Source organism: Dermochelys coriacea, chromosome 20 (genome assembly GCF_009764565.3).
Source record: "Dermochelys coriacea isolate rDerCor1 chromosome 20, rDerCor1.pri.v4, whole genome shotgun sequence".
In the NCBI taxonomy this organism is placed as follows: Eukaryota; Metazoa; Chordata; order Testudines; family Dermochelyidae; genus Dermochelys; species Dermochelys coriacea.
The window spans coordinates 9,475,733-9,497,062 of NC_050087.2; the positions used below are offsets into that span (position 1 = coordinate 9,475,733).

The 21,330-nt window shown below is 46.3% G+C and overlaps 1 protein-coding gene across 5 annotated transcripts in view; it reads left to right on the top strand.

Annotated features, from left to right (window-relative positions):
* The window catches only part of MAP2K7 (mitogen-activated protein kinase kinase 7), a 68,323-nt gene that overhangs the window by 12,125 nt on the left and 34,868 nt on the right, over window positions 1-21,330 (top strand). For 3 of the 5 annotated variants that reach the window (XM_043506776.1, XM_038378534.2, XM_038378525.2), the window contains exon 2: window positions 5,270-5,317. The exons of the other annotated variants lie outside the window; for them this stretch is intronic. In XM_043506776.1, coding sequence (XP_043362711.1) covers window positions 5,270-5,317 — 48 coding nt within the window. The remainder of the gene's footprint in view (window positions 1-5,269; window positions 5,318-21,330) is intronic. 5 annotated transcript variants of the gene reach the window in all.

A 21,330-nucleotide genomic window follows, 5' to 3' on the forward strand; every position in this document is an offset into this window, starting at 1 on the left:
CAGCATTTTTCCTCTGCAATATTTTTCTGAACCTAACATCAGTGAGGAAGATATTTTGAAACATCAGGCTCAATTGCTTTGTGTACAGGAAAAGTGGATCTATTTTAACGGGAAGCTGTGAGGACATTAAGAATCTTATTAGGTCTATTAAGAAACAAGTGGAGAATTAGCTGTCAGGAAGCATACAGGGGAAAGGAGAATGGGTTGAAAGAGGTGGGCCTCATGGTGGCATCAGGGGATATTGAAGAGATGGGAGGGAACCGTTAGTGGGTTTTGGTTTATTAGAATCTAGGAACTGTGAGGAGGTGTATCTGTTGATGTGGTTCTGTATGAAGGTGGCCAGCTCATCTTACTTTCTCTGTCGCCAGTGCTGAATTCGGGTTGAGGGTGGTTTGGGAGTATAGGCCTGGAAGGGTCCTCTTGGTTCGAGAAGTCAAGTCTCCTACTGACGCAAGCAACCCCAGCATATCATCCTGTTTCTAAATTCATCAAGCTGCATCTTAAAACGAATGAGGTAGTTAGCTCTCTCTTCTCCTCTTGGAAGATTGTTCCAAGTTGTTCTTATTCTATCATAAATGTGAAAGCCACTGATCAGTTCTGCAAAGGGACACTCCAGCCATCACTGTGAGTTTTTTCTGGCTGGACCTGCCTAATGTTGATGGAAAGAGTGGAAAGCAAGCAATCAAAATGGGCTGAAATAACAAAATCAGATCATTATTCTGAAGTAAAGTGTGAACTTTGCCAAGAGTTGTTGAGCAACAAGAGAGAAGGGATTTGTGCCCATCTCTAAAAGGCTAGAACATTGTTTTTTTTGGATTTAAGATCAAAGGTCCCATTGAATGAAACTCTTGCTATTGAAATGGATGAACAAAACATTGGTGAGCTTGATCCTGAAGCAAGGCTTTTTTTGAGGTTGCAGTTGTCAAGACGTAGCCATAATGGAGGTGTAAGTCCTGCTCTCTTCATTCACAAGCGGTCTTAGTTTGCCGTCTGGGACAAGGTCGAAGATCAGTGGGTGATTGTGGCATAACAACCATCGAATGGCAGAGAACCTTCTTTTGTGCTAGTAATACTACACACAGAATGAACAGTTCAAAGAAATGATTGAAGCAATTTGCCCTGGGGATATACTCCTTCTAATAGATTGAAAGTGGCATGTCTGTTAGACGCTGCAAGTGAAGAAATGGTGGGGGTGGGGGGAATGAAAGGAGGAGCTTAAAAGGTTGAGTTGGACACTTCTCCCACAAACATTTTTGATCCTCCTAGGCATGGAACATCCCCTCCAAACTTGTCTGCAAATCCTGTTTTGCTTCAGATCCCTCCTTCAGATTCAGAGATGCTTACAGGAAAATGCCAGCTGATAGATTCAAGGAGCTCGATCTGATTAGTTTAACAAACATAAGGTTAAGGTTTCAGAGTAGCAGCCGTGTTAGTCTGTATTCGCAAAAAGAAAAGGAGTACTTGTGGCACCTTAGAGACTAACAAATTTATTAGAGCATAAGCTTTCGTGAGCTACAGCTCACTTCATCGTCACAGTCTGTAAGTATGTACATCAGGAACAAATACTTTATAATGGGCTCTTCAGTCTAGCAGACAAAGGTATAACATGCATAAGGTTTAGATTTTTTTAACAGAGAGGGTAATTAACCATTGCAACAATTTATCAAGGGCTGTGGTGGATTCTCCATCACTTTCCTTTTTTAATCCCAGAGCATCTTTGTAGACACTGGGAGCAGTACAGCATCACCATTCATTCCTGTCCATGGCTTGTTCTTCCTGTAAACCAAGCCTGGCCATGACATCCCTGCCATCTAGTGGGTGGTTAGCCTCTAGGTCAGACTAATCTTGCTTGGTTTTGCATTATTTTCTTTCATTCCATTTATCTTCTTTCTTTTTGTATTTCTCCATCACTGGCAATTTTAAAATCAGGTTTGGATGGTTGTTTAAAAGATCAGTTCTACTTCAAAAGGAGTTATTTTGTGGAAGTTCTGTGGCCTGTGTTATATAGGAGGTGAGACTACATGATCGTAGTGGTGCTTTCCGGCCTTGGAACCAGTAGATAGAAAGCCAGCAGAGATTTTTGCTCCTGATCTTGTATATTTCTTATTTACATATAAAAGAAATCAAACTGACAGAGCCTTCCAGCTGTGTCCACATCTGGCCTATGTTAACCTTTTGTTCTTATTCCCATTTTTTGAGCTTGTGGTTTATGGTACCACCTACCATAAAAATCATAGGCCAGCCCCACCCCCAATCATGAGACTGGCATAAAAAACATAAGATTTGGAAAAAAATATGAATTTGATGTTTCTTATTTGCCTTCTGTTTTTTGAGCTGTTGGGGATCATTTTTTTCAGCCCCCTGCCCCCGAACTTATTTTCTTCTCTAAAAATGAAAGAGGAGACTACATGACTCCAGGAGTGGGGCCTGAAGGAACATTACAAAGCAGTTAAATGGGTTGGCAAGGCTGCATTTGTTGCATCTTGGACTGTAAGCCCCTTGACGCAGGGATGCTTTTTACTTTCTTAGTACAGCACCCAGCAGAATGGGGCTTTAAACCTGACTGAGAGCTCTAGCTGCTGCTGGAATTTAGCAGTAGCAATAATTACTCTGCTGCAACTCTGATGAGCGTGTCAGTTTCACTGTGTGGGAGCATCAGAGGCTAAGGTGGGGTGTTTCCACTAACTCATAGGTTTCTGCTGTCCATGAACTATGATTTTGGCAGAGACATGAAAGAGCTGCTGACGTTCATTTCTTATTTGAAAATATATTCACAACCATTTGGAGTACAACTGAGAAGTGGCTGTCCAAACGGCCCTGGGGGAAGGGGCTATATGTTCATTATGTCTCAGTGGTCCCCAATCAGATGGGCATGCCCTTCCCTTAATTTCCAGTTCTGCAAACTAAACCTGGGTTCTGAGAGTCAAGCTGGCTCTATTCGTTCTTGGGCCTCATCTGCAGATACACAAGACAGGTGACCCTTGGTGATTCCTGTCCCCTTAGTGCATTTGTCGAGGCATAACTGATTGGAACTTAAACAATCCTGGTGATGGACAAGAAGAAAGCGAATCCAGCTCTCCCTATGGTCTAGGAGGAGTAAAAAGCAGGGAAATAGTCTTTTAGTTATTTCAGTCAGAAGATCGACCTCCAGCACATAAGAAGAGGCAGGCCTGAGGAGTAAGTGAAGTTGCTCTTCAGAGCAGAGCTGTGCTTTGTGCCTATGTGTGCATCTGCTACCAGTTTTGGATTCTGTACAGTTATCTGTACTTTTACAAGACGCTCACTGAGCTGGGAAGTGAAAGGTGATGTGAGGTGGGGGTGGCCACTTCTGTTCAGGTTGGGGGAGGGGTGGAAAAATCAGGTGTTGTATGCCTTCTGGGGTTGTAATTATAGTGAATGATTTGACAGATGCCTGCCTACATCCGTTGGAGAGAGTCTCAAGCAAAATTTCCAGACCTGGTGAACTCAGTGATGAGCTACTGTCTCTTAATCCTGTCAGGCAACTGTACCACTTTAAGCAGCCAGGAACAAAGTTGAAGCTAGACAAATTCAGATTGGAAGTAAGGTGTATATTTTTACACAATGAGAGTAGCTAACCATTGGAACAATTTACCAAGTGTGGTGGTGGATTCTTCATCACTGATGATTTTTAAATCAAGATTGGATGGTTTTCTATAAGATCTGCTCTAAGAATTATTTTGGGGCAGGTCTCTGGCCTGTGTTACACAGGAGGCCAGACTGGATGATCACAACCGTCCTGTCTGGCCTTGGAATCTGTGAGATCCCTGCTGTGCTTTGTGTAAGTAAAATGTTGGTACTGCATGAAATCAGTGCAGCCATTAAATGGATTGGAAACTGTCTAATTGCTAGATCTCCAAAAGTAATTGTCCCAATGTTCCTGGCCCAGTGCTATTGGTCCCAATTGTTCCTGGCCCAATGCTATTCAATATATTTGTCAGTGATCTAGAAGATAAAATGTGGTGGTAAAATTTGCAGCTGACACAAGGGTTGGTTTAATGGTAAGTAGTGATAAGGACCGAGTGTACCGAGTGCTCAGGATTGCTTGGTGAGCTGGACTCATTTGAGCAACATGTGTTTTTAGTACAGCCCAGTGGAAGATCATACACCTAGGAACAAAGAATGTAGGTCATCGTAATGGTATGGGGGACTGTACCCAGGAAAGCAGTGTCTCTGAAAAGGACTCTGGGTCATGAGAGATGATCAGTTGAACGTGAGCTCTCAGTGCGGGGCTGTGGCTGAAGGCTATTGCGCTCCTTAGCTTTGTAAATGGGAGAATATCAAGTAGGAGTAGGGAGATGGTGTAACCTCGGTATACAGTATTAGTGAGAGCATCACCAGATACTGCATCCAGTTCTGATGTCCACACTTCAAAAATAATGTTGAAAATTGGAAAAGATTCAGAATAGGGAAGAGGGTCTAGAAGAGACATAAGGAGTGTAATCTCTCCGAGATCGTCAGAAAAGTTAGGAGTTGGCTTTATCATTGTCTGTATGTGGGGAGATGAGCTCTGGTAGTAGAGGGCTCTTTAATCTATCACACAAAAGCATCGCTTGATCCAGTGGCTGAAAGATAAATTCAGACTAGGAATAAGGTGCAGAGGAATTAACCATTGGAACAATTTACCAAAGGCTGTTGTGGGTTCTCTGTCACTTGAAGTCTATAGTTCCAAGATTTGACATCTTTCTAAAAGATCCTGCCCTGGCTTAACCAGAAGTTATTGGACTTCATGGGGGTTGAGTGGGTGAAATGTGGCCTCTGTTGTTCAGGGGGTCAGACATTTGGACTTAGATTAATCCAGCAGACTATGTTGGGAAGGAGGTAGAATCGTGAGCCTCTCCAAATTGTAAGCAGCCCAAGCACTGTGATGGGGCAGAACATGCCTGACTTAATGGGAGGGAGGTAACAGGGACATGGCCCAGGTAGGTTAGCAGGGCGGCTAGGGTACCAGCATGGATGAATGGCCTACAGAGAATTTGCTGTAGTGGAAGGAGATGGGAAGGGAACAGCTGCTGCCTGCACATTTGAGACACTTGGGGAATGGCTGCCCAGGGTTCCCAGGTACTTCACTGTATGGTGCATCCCATTTTTCACCTTGTCTGTCGCCCTCTGTTGGTTTCTCACCATTCTCCATCCCTCACCCTGGAATCAGTTCGCCCCCCGCCCGGAATATGATTTGATTTCTTTTGATGACTCAATTGTTTCTGTTGTGATTTATTGTGTTGTTTTTTTCTTCCTTTTCCCAATCCAGTTATTGTGATCACTCTAAGCCCTGCTCCCGCTCCGTCCCAACGAGCAGGTACCAAACTTTTTATCATTGCAGCTTGGATTTCCTGCATCATTTACTTAACGCTTCCTTCAACTGCATAGAAATGCCACCAGTCTGACTTCCCTCCTGTCTGTCTCCTCCTCCTGTCCCCCATCTTTCCCATATCCACCTGTTACCACCACCATTGATCGAGCATACATGACCATTTACAGCTAGGAACAGCATTAGGTAAGGCCTCCCGTAGGGTCATGGCTCTGCTTCCCACATGCTTTCCTGTCCCTCCACCACTGGAATAGCTTTGACCACCGCACCTGCCATCTGAGACTCTCAAAGCACATTCCAGAAGCAGGTAAGTATTAAGCAACCCCAGACTATAGGGAGGCAATCCTCACCTCCACCACTGATACACAACCACTTCTGGGCTGGAACGCAGCAGCCATTGACCAGCACACACCAGCAGTGTGCTCTCAGCATTGTAAGTTAGCAAGTGAAGAAGAATCCCATGTCCAGTTGAAACCACGGCAGCAATTTTAGGAAGGCAAAATGTAATTTTTTCATGTTAGAATTTTGTCAGGACATTTGGGCTGACATCCCTGTTCTCCGAGTCCTGTGCACTCCTTGATAGCCACGAGGGGCTGGATTTCTGGGGAAGGCTTAGATACTGTGTCGATGGCACAGCTGTGAATTAAATATGGTGGATGGCCACCACGTGGCTTAGCACAATAGTGGGAGGTATTTTTATCTGTCTTTGACATAAAAAACCCAAAACATCTACATTCCCATTTGAAGAACCACCTGGGACCTCTGGAGGAATCTTAGTGTGATTATTGTTTGTATTAGAGACTTCCAACTGAGATCCAGGTCCCACTGTGTCAGGAGCTACATACACACAGGTGCGAGAGTCCCTTCCCTGAAGAATTTAGTCTAAATAGCTGAGTGTGTGTGAAAGGAAGAATTATTCTCTCCATTTCACAGATCATACAGGGAGTCCCAGTCTAATGCCTTAACCACAAGATGACTCTTCAGCTGTATGGGCAGCTATATCACCTTGGCTGGAGCAGAGAGCTTCCCCGAGAGTCCAACTCTCAGAGGAGTGAAGTAGCTCTTCTCAATTTTTACCATCCTAGGCTGAGAGTCTTTTGTATCTCCTAAGGTAAACTGAGCCAAACCAGGTCAGTACTTGGATGGGCAACCCAAGAAGTGGTGTTAGTGACTTATTAGGGGGTACTCTTCTCATTGAGTCAGTTCTGAAGACTGGGTGCTCTCTGCATGTGATGTGCTGCTAGAGGGGCCATCTTCTGGATGAATTCCTATCTGGCCGTGTCCCCAGCTCTTACGCTCTTATCCCGAGTCTCACAATATTGGGTCTGTTTCTTAAAGTCTCAGCTCTTGGAGTCGTGTGATTCCATGAGGATCTCAGCTTTCTTTTTTTTAAATAATTTTTCAGCCTTCATGGCTGCAGAGAGAAGTTGAAAAACATGAATCCTAAAGGCTCATAAATCAGAAAGCAAATAAAATTTTGAATAAAATAATTTTTGTTTTAAAAAAAATGATTTTTTTTTTTTAAAGCCAGTCTCATGATTTTTGGGACCAGACTCATGATATTTGAACACTGGAGCTTGACCACACAGAAAGGAGTTTGACTTCTTATGGTCATTAAAGATCTCGCTGTGCTCTTTGAGATTTGTGGCGTAGTCCTGGTTTCCAGACTCCAATTTTGTTTTACTTCCAGTCTGCCTAAATTCCCCCTGCAGCTGCATTTGGGAACAGGTTTCTTCACTTCCTGCACTAGCCTGTTGTTTAGAGATTCTGTACACGGTTAAGCAGCTCTTGCATTCCACCCCAGTTTCAGCTGCATTTGACTGTCATCAGTGAAGCAATCCCAACATTGGATTGTTTTGCAGTGATTTTGCATTGCTGTGCACTGTTAAGCAGCTGTTTTGCTGATCCCAGAGTCAGCTGCATCTGAGAGTGGCAGGTGAAGCAATCCCAATGTTGGGTTTGTTTTGTAGCTAGTTAGTCTAGTGTTCTGGGATCCTTCAGGATAAAAGGTTTAGTTTAAATGTACAATGATCTGACAGTTTTTTCTCCTGTGCTTTTTCTCTCCCACACATCGATGTCAAATTGTAACACTGTGCTGATAGACTTTGCAGATATGCCCTGCAGAATTTCCCAGACAGTGAACTATGAAATAGTATTTCTTTTTATTTAAAAACTTGAATTGTCTCTTTTCTAGGCCAGAAAAAGAATACAGTATTCGTTGATTCCCATCCTTGAAGGTATTGCATTGAACTGCCCTCTCCTGAAACAGTGCAATGAACACACGGTTTCATTGCTGCATTCAGAAATTCAGATGCCATGGTGATTCCCGCCAGCATTTCTGAGCCTCCTGTTGGTGACCACCCTACCTTTGACACAGTCTTTTCAAAGCATCTGTATTGAAGGTTTCCATTTGCCCCCATTACGACGGCAGACTGGGAATCCAGACACCGAGGTTCTGTTCCTGGCTCCACTCCTGGCCTCTGGGGTGACATTGGCCAAGTCCCTCACCTCCCTGTGCCTTTCTTTTCCCAGCTCTCAAATGGAGGTGGGGCTACCCTCTTTTGTTAGGTAGATAAGTATTCACTGTGAAGCGCTTTGAGATTCTCCAGTGGCTATTGATTGTATTATTTATACAGCTATCTCTTATTTTTTTCTTTTAGAACGCTCCCCTGCCACCAGGGTGCACCAGTAGATGAGCCTTTATTAAAACCTTAGTAATGGAAATAGAACTCAAGAATCCTGACTCCCTGTGGCCTGCCCTAAGCATTAGGCCACGATCTCCTCCCAGAGCTGGGGATCAGAAACTTCCTCTCTCCAAGAGCGTGCCCAGAGCCTCAAAAATGATCCTTTAAAACCCAAGCCTCTATGCACTTGGCATTGCTTCCCATGGCAAAAAGCTGCATGACGTGCTTTGTGCCTGTGAGGGTCACACTCAAACCCACCATGTTCACAGTTAAAGGGGGAACTGAAAAGCTTTTCAGTCTGCCAGGGGCAGAGTTAATAACGTCCATTGTGGAAAAGCATAAAGCCATCATGTGCCCTTAAGACGGGGAAACAGTTTAATTCCTGGTATTGCTGGAGGGTTAACTGTGGTCACGGGAAATGCCAGACTTGGGTCTTGGCAGGTCTGTAAGAACCTAAACTTTTAACAACAGCTGTATGGTGATGAATTAAAAATGACATGCATAACCCTCCCACCAAGAAAAAGAAGAAATTAATAATGTTTAAAAATAAACAGATCAGAAACATGAGCAGTTTTGACTCTGCAAACAAGTTCCAGAGACTCCCCATTGCTATTGCTATTGAGCTATGGAGGGCACCCAGATACTAGGGGGATGGGCAGCAGAGTCAGACACTTGGGTAGATTTTTAGACAGCATGTCTGCGCCTTATGTTGTGTCACTGGTTTGGGGGGGGGAATCTATCTTTAGAAAGCTTTACTGTTCACTTTTAAATCCAAAATGTTTTAGTGTTATTTATTTTAGCTGGAAATTAGGCAGCTGTTGAAATTCAGTGGACTATGGGTCCCATTTACCTTGGGCTTCTTGGAAATTCTGACCTATTTTTATTATACTAGCACCTGCAGGCCCCCAGCAGAGACCAAAGGCCCAATGTGTGCTGTAGAAACACAGAGGAAGAGAAAGTGCTTTCCCCTAAGAGCTTACAATTGAAATAGACAAAGAGGGAAAACAGAGATAGAGGGGCTTTGGCCCTCCTCTAGCGCTCTCCATCCAAGGATCTCAACATAGTTCATAAACATTCCTCCATTTAACCCTCCCAGGCCCCCTCTGGGAAGCAGGTGATGGATGTGTTTGGATGGCTTTACTCAGCATTGAAATGCTGCCACTTCTGGGTTGGAACACTGCAGCACTTAAACAGCATAATTGTTTGCAGGCAGAAATTACATTACTGTATCCAGCTGAAAATTCAAGAGGAGGATTTTTAAGTAGGCCATCTGCAAGTACTCAGATTGAAATTTTGCTAGGACACTAGAGTTCAAACGAAACCTCCCTCCTAGGGGAAGTGCCATGGGATTTTTAAGGAGTACAAATGGTCAGGATGTTTTCAAATGACAGCGACTTCTGCAGCACAGCACTCCCACACTGTGGCTTTGGGATTGGTACTGAACACCTGTCGAACCCTGGATCTTCTGTTGAAGGTCTCCCATCCAAATTCTGACCTGAGCTAAGTTTGTTTGCTGGCTGCAGGCTTGTTTCAGAGCAGCTCAGTTACTTCCCATAAAGCTTTAATCAGGAAGTCATTCATGCAAGATGATTGACTGGCAGGAGGGGGAACGTAATTGGGTACTGAAATTCTGATTCGTCAAATAAGAGCTTCCAAAATGGTGAGAGAGAAGGTAACATCAGGGCTGCCAAGATATGTCCTGTTTAGACCCACAGTGACTCTTGTCATTGCCCAGTTTGTCTAAGAGACTATCAGAGTCCTGCAGAAATGTTTATAATACACACACTACATATCCCAGGTTGGTCAGCCTAGACCACCCCAATCAGCTGGGATCTCAGTACTGACCCTTGCTGACTGGGGTGGTATGATCTGACCAGGCTGGGATATGTAGTCAGGACTCCTGGGTTCTATGTCCAGCTGTGCCACTGATTTCTGTATTTGGCCTGATGTCTCTGCTCCTGGATTCTATTCCGAGCCCTGCCACTGACTTAGACACGTCACTTTCCTGTGCCTCAGTTTCCCCTCCTGGAAAATTGTAGCTATTTCCTTAGCTCACCAGGGTAACTGTTGAAAAGCACTTTGTGATCCTTGGATACTAGGCCCAATTGTTTAAAAGCCCTAAAAAGATACAGTTGACTCTTGTGCAACTTCATAATGGGCTTTTTAATGCATTTGTAAATGTCCCTGTGCCCAAATATCTTACACACTATCTGGGCGTGAGGTGAGGATTTTCGCAACTGAATTGGGAATTCCAGATTAAATTGATAATGCACCCATAACTAAAGGCAGCTTAACACTTTCCACTGACCTAGGGGATGTCTACACTTAAATCACTGTAGTGCTTCAGTGTACACGCTACCTACGCTGACAGGAGAGGTTCTCCCATAGGCTTAGGTAATCCACCTCCCCAAGAGGTGGTAGCTAGATTTATGAAAAATTCTTCCATTGACCTAGTGGTGTCTACACCCAGGGTAAAGTCGGCATAGCTACATACCTCAGAGGTGTGGATTTTTCACACTCCTGAGACAGAGCTATGCTGATGTAAGTTCCCCGTGTAGACCAGCTCTTCTGTGCACACTTTTTCAGTTGCCATAAATTTGGGCTTAGTGTAGAAGTGGTGGGGTGAGGAGTGGAGAGAAGAGTTAGTTTATTTTTTCTGCTCCCTACTGACTCACATATGATTGGATGCCTTCAGCTAGAGCAGATCTGCAATGTAAGGTCAGATCAGACTTTCCAGAGACCCAGTCCTGGGAGGAGCTGCCATGAGAGTTAAGCCATGTCAGCTGGCATGGCTTTATTTGTGCCCAGACTGTGCTAGTCCTGCAGGGGAGGTAGATCTGCCTGTTGCCACATTTCCGAAATTGCTAAAGTCAATGGGCACAATACACAGTCACACCCCACTTTTCCCTCTGCTTGAAGCAGGTAGGAACTTCTGGTCACTTTCATGACACCTCTGTAGCTGCAGAGACCTCTGCTGCCTGCTTGGAGGGTGCCAGTTGCTTCTAGGAGATGCCTCTCGAGGTGCAGTTGTAGTCCTTATGGGATTACTGGGCCCATGCAGCCCACAAGGACTCTGATCCCCACTCTCTGTAGCTTCACTCCATCAGAGAGAGGTGCCCCCATCCTGGTATATTTATTTTAATGTCCCCTTTTACTCCTTGTTTGACCTCAATTTTTTTTCCTCTGTGTATTTCTCTTTCATTCCTTTTGCCAGTTCCTTCCTTTTCATGTTGATCTCAAGGCCTAGCAGCCCTTAGATGGGGGCCCTGACATTGAATGTCTGAAGTACCAACCATCTTCTTTAATTAGAATCCATCTTTTAGCTAATTAAAAACTAGCTAGCAAATAGACAACACATGGAGCATATCTCCCTGATGCTTAAACTCTGATATTTGGTGATGGGTTCAGAAACTGCCCAATTTCTAAGGAAACTCATGGCAGATCATCCAGGACTGGAACCAGATCACTGATGAAGTGGACCAGGAGAGCATCTGACTCTAGAATACTAGCAGTGCAGGTGGTTTGCGAATAGATTATCATCTCCCTCTCAGTTCCAATCCAGTAGTGAGGGATCCTAGCCAAGATTCTTCCAAAAGTGGCTGTTGATTTTGCATGATTTCATTTGGGGGAGAGGGGAAAGCAACCTGCGTCACCTTAAAAGGGCCTGAGCTTTTTTCACAAAAAGCTGAGCACCCACCACCCTTATGAAAATCAGACCCCTTTAAGGAACTCAGAAGTTGTGCACTAAAATCACCTTTGAAAAACCCTTAGCCCCTGATGTTTTTGTTTCAAAAGCAGCCTCTGATTTTTGTTCCCCTGAGAGCAATGGGGGAGTCTCCCAGCACTCAGCTGTCCATCTGTCTGGTTGTACCTGCAGAGCAGGCAGTGGTGAAGGCTGGGGTTTTGAAAGTTCCTAAAGGAAATAGGTACCCAACTTTCATTGAATTCAGTGGCATTTGGCCACTTTGCTCCTTTGGAAATCCTAGTCTAAACCCTGCCAGAGCATGGGTACAGCCCCTGGCACAGTGGGGTCCTGGCCTATGCCTGGGGCTTCTAGATGATACTGCAATAGACGTGATAAAATATGCCCCACATTCACTGATAATTGGGCCATAAACATGGGATTTCCACCCAGTGCCCTCCTACAAAGAATTGTCTTCTCTGCCTGCTAGGAAAGGAACAGGCCCCATCACTGGACGTTAGGACATGATTACTTTGAGGAACTGCCTCAAAATCCCTAGTGTTAATTCCTACTTGCCTAGTGCAGGATCATTCCCTACAGGGCCCTTTGGGCGGTCTGGTTTCAAATATCCCAAACAAAGATTTGTGGGGGGGGGGGAGGGGGGAAGGAAAACGGGAGGTACCATTCCACACTGAATAGGTCAGATTGTCAGCAACCATTTTTCTCATCAGCAGCCTAAACCCCTCCTTAATACATTTCATCCTGTTATTCTCCCTGGCCATGCCCTGTGCTGCTTTGCCAGTGGTGGGGATTTGCTCTGATGCCAGCCACTGGTGGAAGCCCCTTGCTGCAAGCCTTGGTTGGCTTTGACATAGTTTGACCTGTGTTCATACTGCACTGGTGCAAACCACGGCTTTGCCAGCATGTGCCAGTGGTGGGATTGGGACAAATAGATAAGACCTTGGCCATCATCGTAATGCCCAAGTGACCTGTGGGAAGGTGGCTTCTCCCATGGCTGCCTCTCTAACAGCTGTCCTCACCCAGAGACCAAGTCTGGTTGGAGCAGTATGCAGCACCCATCCTCTGCTTCGGGCACTTAGCCCAGCCCACGGGCAATTCCTGCAGGTCTGGGAGTCACCAACAGGACAAGTTGCCTGCAGCTGCACACACCCATGCAATCATTCACAGGCTGTGTCTACACTACAGAGCCTGTGCTGGTGTAGCCCCCTAGTGTGGATGCAGTGCACATGGATAGAAGGAATCTGTCTGCTCTTGTAGGACCACTGACGTTAGTTCTGCCGCCAGAAGCTCCCTTCCCTCAACATGGCTGCGTGCATACTGGAGGCTTTGTCAGCCTACCTCTGTTGCTGCGGGGTGTGGGGGGGTTCATACCCTTGGCTAAGACCACTATTCCAGTATAAGTTTTAAGTGTAGACCAGACCTAAATGGTGGTTTTCTCTCTGCCATACTGTCCTACTCACACCCCTTTGGTTTTATGTTCACTGGCAGCCTCTCTGCTCCCCCTCTGCCTTCTTTCTCTTCCACCTCAACCCCTCCGAGCATACACTGGAGTGGCTGACCTCTGCCTGCAGCATGTTTTCCCCTCCGTGCCATGTTGGTTCTCCATCCGACAAACCGGGGAGCTGTTAGATTGCATGCCCCACCAGTAGAGTAGCATGCAGGCTTCTGGAATGGAGAGCATGAGCAAGGCGTGTGCTGTAGAAATGGAATGGGGGAAGGGCAGGTGGGAGGAGTGTGATATCGAATCTTGGGGAGTGGGGAGGCTGAAGCAAGCGGGGGGTGGGGGTGGGACTGGGGTTGGGATCTTGCATGCTGAACTACATCGTTAAGAGATACAGATGGTAATAAAACTTGTGGTCACAGAGATCAGAATTATAGACTCTAGCTCAACCACCAGATACGGGCTGGGTGCAGGGGTGGCTGGGTGAAATTGTCTGGCCTGTGTCATGCAGGTGGTCAGCCTGAGGATTACAGTGGCCCCTTCTGGCAGTACGGTCCCTAAATGTCAGAGATCCTGTATCCAGCCCATGCTCTGTTTTAACACAGGTGACTTAATCAGGAAAATGTCCAACTGCTCTTAAATCGGAGCGTCCTGGTGGCTCTTCTCTCCATCAGTTACTCTGGAGTTCGTTAAATGGGCAGGAGTGTGGACTTCCGCTCCTCCTTCCCAGCCCCCATCACCTGGCCCTGCTTGCCTCTGCTGTTGCAGGGAATATGTCACTAGGGGTGTGACTCTCTGATCCAGAATGATCCCCACTTTGTGCTCCCTATATGACACATCCCAGCCTATGGTCCTTGGCATGGAGGGCAGCTCCATCCAGCCCTCCCTTGGTGATCATTTTAATCCCGAGTGTATGTGCAGGAATCACCTCGGATAATACAGCATGGACTCCCATGCTCCATTCACACAGTCCTGGGGGACTATAGCAAATCTCCCCTCCCCCCCTTTGCTTCCTGGACTAAAGTGCCAAAGGGATTTAGGAGCATGAACCCCCTGAAAAGTAAGTGGGAGCTGTGCTCCTGAATTCCTTGGGCCGTTCAGAAAGTCTCTCCCAGAATCCCTAATAACCATTGCACAGGTGCGTCCTCGCAGCCTTGGATTGGAAACCCCCTTTGTGTGGCTAGAGGCCTTTGCTATGTTTTATATGGAACTTGCCTTCTTAGGGCCAGATCCTGCGTTGTGCAGAGTGACTGCGACCCTGCTGAGGCCATTGGAAGCAGAGGGCACTCAGTAGTGCACAGGAGGGGCTCAGCGGCTGACAGGATTGAGCCCCTGGGGCAGAATTTGCCTCTCCTCTCTGCACAGCAGAACTTGAGTCCTTGGAGTTCCCACTGCTGCGCATGGAAGGGGAGCATATATCAGACTCGAGTGCTGAAGAGTCTTTGGTCCAGATTCTTGACTTGTATAAATTGTATAAAGCTCTGTTGATTCCAGTGGAGGTACCCAGTTTAGCTGGGCCAGGATACACCAGCTGGCCCACTCCTTTCAGTAGAGCAACACCAGTTTACACCAGCTGGGGATCTGGTCCCATTGATTTCAGTGGAGTGACACTGATTTACACCAGCTGGGGATTTGGCCCCGTTAACTCCAATTGGTTGAGACTGCTTTACACCAGGTGGGAATCTAGCCTTATTGATTCCAGTGGAAAGATTTCAGTTTATACCATCTGGGGACCTGGACCCACTGACATCAGTGGAAAGATAACAATTTATGTCCACTGGGGATCTGGCCACATGAACTCTAGTGGAAAGATGCTAGTTTAAACCAGTTTAGGATCTGGATACTTGCCTACAATTTGGTAGTGGAGACCCCTCTCAAACAAATATGCCTGCCTGCATTGTGACCCCAGACCTGTCTCCGTTTGAAGTCCCTGGCAGAATGATTCCAAGGGGGCAGGACCAAGCTTTTAGCTACATTATGTGATTGTGTGAGTCTTGGGCCCTAGAAAATCTCTCAGGGAATTTAGGCCTTAAATTTGTGTTTTGTGGGAAAAACTGGCTCTACCAGCCGAGGTCGAACAGCTGCTTTCACCTGAGTTTTTTTCCTTAAAGTGTTACATAAGTTTAAATTTGATACCCAGTTGTACTGGGTGAAATTTGCTAGCCTGTTTTATTAGCAGGTTGGACTAGAAAACCTTCTAAAACCTTCCCCTATGTCTGACTGAAATACAGCAGCCTTGTGATCCTAGCTCACAATCAGAAAGTGAAACTGACTTAAAATAAAAATGCGACGTGAAACTGACTGGCCGAGTTTCACTGTCTGTGAGACACCAAAAGGAACATGGATTAAATGGTGAAAAGCAAAATGAGACTGAAACATTCTTTGTTCTAATCAGTGTTTTGTTAGCAACTGTCATAGGGCTACTGGCCCCTTTAAGAGGGGGCCGGTTCCAAGGCACCTGCACTGATACCTGCTTCCCAGTTGGGCATAAGGTAGGCACCTGGGCATTATAAATGCAGGTGGGTGTTGACAGATGTTTACAGACACTGCGGGGAATAAAGGCTCCTGCACAGCTCTGTTATAAGGCCCTGGGCCTTCCCTTATGCCCACTTGGGCAGCAAGTATCAGTCCAGATGCACTGGACCTCACCCCCTCTTAAAGAGACCAATCATCTTGTGACAGTAAACACATGTAAGAGACCTGTGTCATGTAGGAAACAAGACTAGATAATCACATTTGTCCCTTGTGACCATAAAATCTGTACTTTTAAGACAATTTGTTGTGTTGTCCAGCTGTTCAGTCCTACAAGGTGTGAGGTCCTCCATCGGCTTTGCTGGATCAGATCCAATGTGCTCAGCCCTAGAGCTGGGCGGGAAGTGATTTTCTTGTCCTGTGAGAGTTTTCAAGATTTTGGCATTTTTCCATGTTCCAAAACAGGATGAAAAGTCAAAATTAGGAAAAATTTTCACAAATGTTCAGTAATCCAGGGGAAACAATTTGGTTTGTGTCGATCGTAGTGTTTTGTTTCGACCCGTTCAAAATGCTTGATTTTGATTTTAGCCTTTTAAATCTTTGTTTGTAGTATAAATTAACTAAAATTTTGAACCAGAAAGTCATTTTGAACTGTAAAAAGGGACCTTTCAACAATTTTGATATTTTTTCCAAAGATGTTTTGAATCAAGAGATTCGGTGACACCAGACCTTTCCCATGCACACTTTCAGTTTTTCCAAGAAAATGTTTTGTCAGAAAATTCTCAACAAGCTCCTTGGAGGCAGGATTGGGCCCAGTGGGTCTATCCTGTTTTGTAACCGTATTCACTACAATGGTACCTTGTGCCTTGATTAGAATGTGGCGTGTATTAATGGAGCACATTTCCCCTCTCCCCGAAAAAAGGAGACAGATTATTAAAGACGAAGAAATACAGTTTACCCTGGAGAGAGAGAACCTGCTAAAGGGGCAAGCCTTGAACTCCTAATACTGCCTTGCTTAGAAAAATGGGTGCCTTTTTTCAGGGATGCTAATCCTGCAGGGTTCAATACAGTCAGGTTGCGTGTCAGGAGAAAGAGCCTGCCTCTGTGTTAATGAATACCGCTTCTGTTTCCTTTACAAACCCAGCCGTGGAAAGCATCCCATTGAAACCGACGCTGTCCTGGAGTTGCACTATAGCGCAGCTATTCCTTGAGCATATCGAAAGGTTCAGGGGAGGCTATGAAGCCAGATTACCCAGGGAGTGCATCAAATCCTGTTTGCTAAAGCCCCGTTAAAATAGTATAAGTAGTAGGATGTCTCGGTTTCCATCATGGCCTGATTCTCGAGGGATTTGCCCAGCAGCTTCCTCTTGTGTTTCCTTTATACCCAAGTTTCAGAGTAGCAGCCGTGTTAGTCTGTATTCGCAAAAAGAAAAGGAGTACTTGTGGCACCTTAGAGACTAACAAATTTATTAGAGCATAAGCTTTCGTGAGCTACAGCTCACTTCATCGGATGCATCCGATGAAGTGAGCTGTAGCTCACGAAAGCTTATGCTCTAATAAATTTGTTAGTCTCTAAGGTGCCACAAGTACTCCTTTTCTTTTTGCTTTATACCCAAGGGGCTCAAAAGTTTTTTGCACTAATGCCACTTGGCAAATATTCAGACTGCCTCCTTCGGAGGCTGGGTTATAGGGCAGCGTTATCTTTGTTTTGCTGGTGGGTAACCAAGCCACCGACACTGCGATCTACCCATGGCCATGCAGTCAGGCCATCTCTTCCAAAACTGGCTGGTGGTTTTGAGTGCCAACTTTGAGATGACTTAGACTGAGGTAGGTGAGGGTCATTCTCATTCAGCCAGTGGCGAAGGGGACTTGTTCCATGGTCACACAGCAAGAAGGTGGGATGAGAATCCTTAATCCCAGTATCATTCCCTGCTCCAACCAGTAGACACCATTCCCCTCCCAGATCCAGGAACAGAACCTAGGAGTCCTGACTCCCAACTCCCCACCTCTAACCTCCTAGGTCTCTTGGCCAGTCCCAGAGCCAGGACATAGAACCCAGAGTACTGTGGTACCAGCTTCCAGAGGAAATTTAGATAAATGGAGATTCCAACCATCTGTGGGGCTCAGAGCAGGCCTAGCCTGGTACCCCATGTCACCCCTCAGACATTAGATCTCCTAGCCAGCGCCCCTGTGAGGTATGTATCTTCTTCCCTTTGGACAGCTGGGTGAGACGAGATTAAAGGGACACAGTTCCAGACCTGGTCTGGGTTTAAAAAGCAGTGTTTTTCAGGCCTTTTCCACGAGTGGGGATTTCAGCCATTGGTGGGGCAGCAGCACAGCAAACCACTGATGCAGCCCCCACTTCCTCAATGCCAGGCCAGGTTGACCTGGTGTGAACTGGACCTGGGCTGTCAACGTAGTAGTGCAGTAATTGGGGCAAACCCACTGTGCAGACAGGGCTTTGGCAGATTCCACTTGTCCCCAAGGCCTCCTGCCAAGTTTTGTGGTTTTGCAGCATGCAGTTCAGCAGATCAACCACTGCCCTGGGAATCAGGACACGTGGGTTTTGTTCCCGACTCCGCCACTGAACTGCTGTGTGACCTCCTGGGAATCACTTCCCTGCTCTGTGCCTCAGTTTCCCCTCTGTCTATTTAGACTGCGCTTTTGGGGGCAGGTGTCTCATTAGGTGTCTGTAGCACCCATTATGATGGGGGTCCCAGGCCTGATCAGGGGACAAGGGGGATCTACAGGTGCACCTGGCACAATGGGACCCTGATCTCACTGGGGTCTGTGCAGCACTCAGCATGGGCTCTTCCCCTGCTGTGTGTTGGAAGAACCCAGGCAAACAAAGGTGGAAACTGACTCCTCTGAAACCAAGCAGGTAGAAAGTGATGTCAGATGCACAAAGCAAATAAATGAGAAAGAACAGACAGTGGCATTTTGTGAGCCAGGGCGTTCCCTGCGTCAGTTGAAGTGAAGTGTTTAACGCTGGCAGTGAGCCGTTATAAGTTGCCACCTGTTGCCCAGTAGGTGAGTGGCGGAGCAGGTAGGAGTCCTGGCTGTCCGTTTTCGGTGCTAAGCACTCGCGCTCCCTTTGCCAGCTGCACTGTGGTTTCACAGCCCAGCATTTGGGAACCAGGTCCCTTCCAGGCTCAGTTTGGGCCAGATTTTTGGAGTACCTAGCGCTCCTATTGAGTTAGAGAGGAAGTGTGGCTGACTGCAGCACATCCTGGGCTGGGATAGAAGGGGTATAGGTTCTAGTCCCATCTGTGATCAGCTTTGGGACCTTGGGCATGTTGTATCCCCTCTCGGTTTCCCCATATGTAAAATGGGCATAATACTGCCCTTTCTTGTAAAGCACTTTGTGATCTACTGGTGGAAAGTGCAATGGAAGAGCTAAGTGTGAGCTGCTTGGAATTAGGGGCATTTTTTGTGGAGCTCAGTATTAATTATAAATATTTATATTACAATCAGTGCCAAGAGGCTTCAGCTGAGATCAGGACCCTCATACACTGGGCACAGCAAGCATAGACAGACGGTCTATGCCACAGAGCTCTTAGGGTTTAATCAGACAAGACAGGCTAAGGATGGGAGGGAAAACAGAAGCACAGATAGGGGGAAGTGACTTGTCTAGGACCCAGCAGTAAATCAGTGGCAGAGCCAGGAACAGAACTCAGATCTCCAGCTGCCCTAGCTACTGCACCACACTGTTGAGCCAAAGTCCACTCAAGTCAATTTAATTTAATTTAATTGGGCTTGGAATCGGATGCTGTTGAAGTCCTTGGGATGTGGTACACTTTGGATCATGACATGACGGAGCGAATCAGGCAGGGGAGGGGGTTGTGTGCATGGAGGGGGAGAGAATTTCACACATCTTGACAAGCAGCAGTTAAAGCCAGAGGGAACATGTCAACTTAGTTTATCATTAAAAACTAGTGGGCAGAGTCCTCAGCCAGTGTAAACCAGCATGGCTTTACTAATGTCAATAGCACTACTCTGATTTACACTGCTGGAGGGTTTGGCCCCATATTTTTAGTCAGGTGGGACCTTTCAAAGTGAGCCTTGAGTAATCTTAAAAAATCCAGGAGGAATTGGATCTCTTTACGTGGGAGCAGAGCAGTTTTAAGTCCTGGCCTGGGCAGTTATCTATTCCAGTATTGCAGCACTTGGATACACCAGCAATTGTGGAAGCAAATTTATAAAGGGAGAATTGACTTGTGGTAAGAACAAATTCAACAAAAGAGACTGAACCAGAACTCCTGGGTTCTACTTCTGGTTCTGCTGGGGTTGCCCTGGGCAAGTCTCTCCCTGGTGGCCCTTCTGTATGAGGTGGATAATAACTCGGCTTGTCAGAGCTTATTTGCCAGTGTGCTTTGAGATCCTCTGATGCCAGGAGGGTAAAGTATTTTTGTTTGGTAAAAGACTCTTCAAGCTATTGAAATTGACCAGATTCAAGCTGCTTTGGGGCAGTGTGGGAAAATGGTTCTTCTTTGACCTGTGTGTGGGAATTGGGTTCTGGCTCAGTCAATGGGCATTAGATGTCTTTGTCTGAAAGGATCAGGGTCCCTTAACCAGCTCGCCTGTCGCGGCAGCTGCAGCCCTTCCCTCTTGGGCACAACATGCTTTGAACTCTCTTTTAATGACCCCTCAGTTCCATAAGTGGCCTTGCCCTTGGGGTGAGGGATGTTCCCTTCAGCCCAGGTTAACAGCCTAGGGTAGTTTGGCTTGGCCATTGAAAGCTGGCTTGGGGAGTTTCTGGGAATTATTTGACGTGGGATGGTTTTAGCAAGCTCCTGCTTGCGGTAAGCTGCATAATATTAAATACCAAGGGCCAGATTCCACTTTGCTGAACTGCAGTAACTTCGCTGACCTCTGGGGTGCTGCCTTGGGCAGATGAGACCAGAATGTGGCAGCAACTTTCTAGCCAAAGCACAACCCATTGAGTTCTACAGTCAGCCTCCCAACCTTTAACAAGGGGACACAGAGTCTGTAGGTGTCAGAGTAGCAGCCGTGTTAGTCTGTATTCGCAAAAAAGAAAAGGAGTACTTGTGGCACTTTAGAGACTAACAAATTTATTTGAGCATAAGCTTTCGTGAGCTACAGCTCACTTCATCGGATGCATTCAGTAGAAATGCATCCGATGAAGTGAGCTGTAGCTCACGAAATCTTATGCTCAAATAAATTTGTTAGTCTCTAAGGTGCCACAAGTACTCCTTTTCTTTTTCTTTTTTTTTTTTTTTTTCAGTCTGTAGGTGGAGGAGGGACTACATGTCCCAGCATGCTGTGCTCCACCTTCTTCCAAGACCTGGCAGCATTGTATGCTGGAATCTGTAGTCTCTTGAGGACAGCTCCTCCCACTTGGGCGGTGAGGTCTGGATGTGAACTACAGGTGCGCTCCTGCAAGCAGAGGCCATAGCTCTGTGTTTCTGGCATGTGAGTGGGAAGAAATTCAGAAGGGGTGTCCCACACGTGTTGTGAGCTGTTGAGTGTGTGCCCCAGCTACTCTCTGTGCTTCACGTGGTTCCCTGCCCCAGTATATGGGAGGGGCTGTTTTATTTCAAGCCTGTGGGAAGATTCAGTCCTTCCCCTCTTCCCTGTTACCAGTGTGGTATAGAATGTGGTAAGGCTGGGTAACAACCGCAGCGACCTCCCTGCTCATTCATGGACTTGCCCCAGTAAAACTTCGCCTCAAACTTCCAAG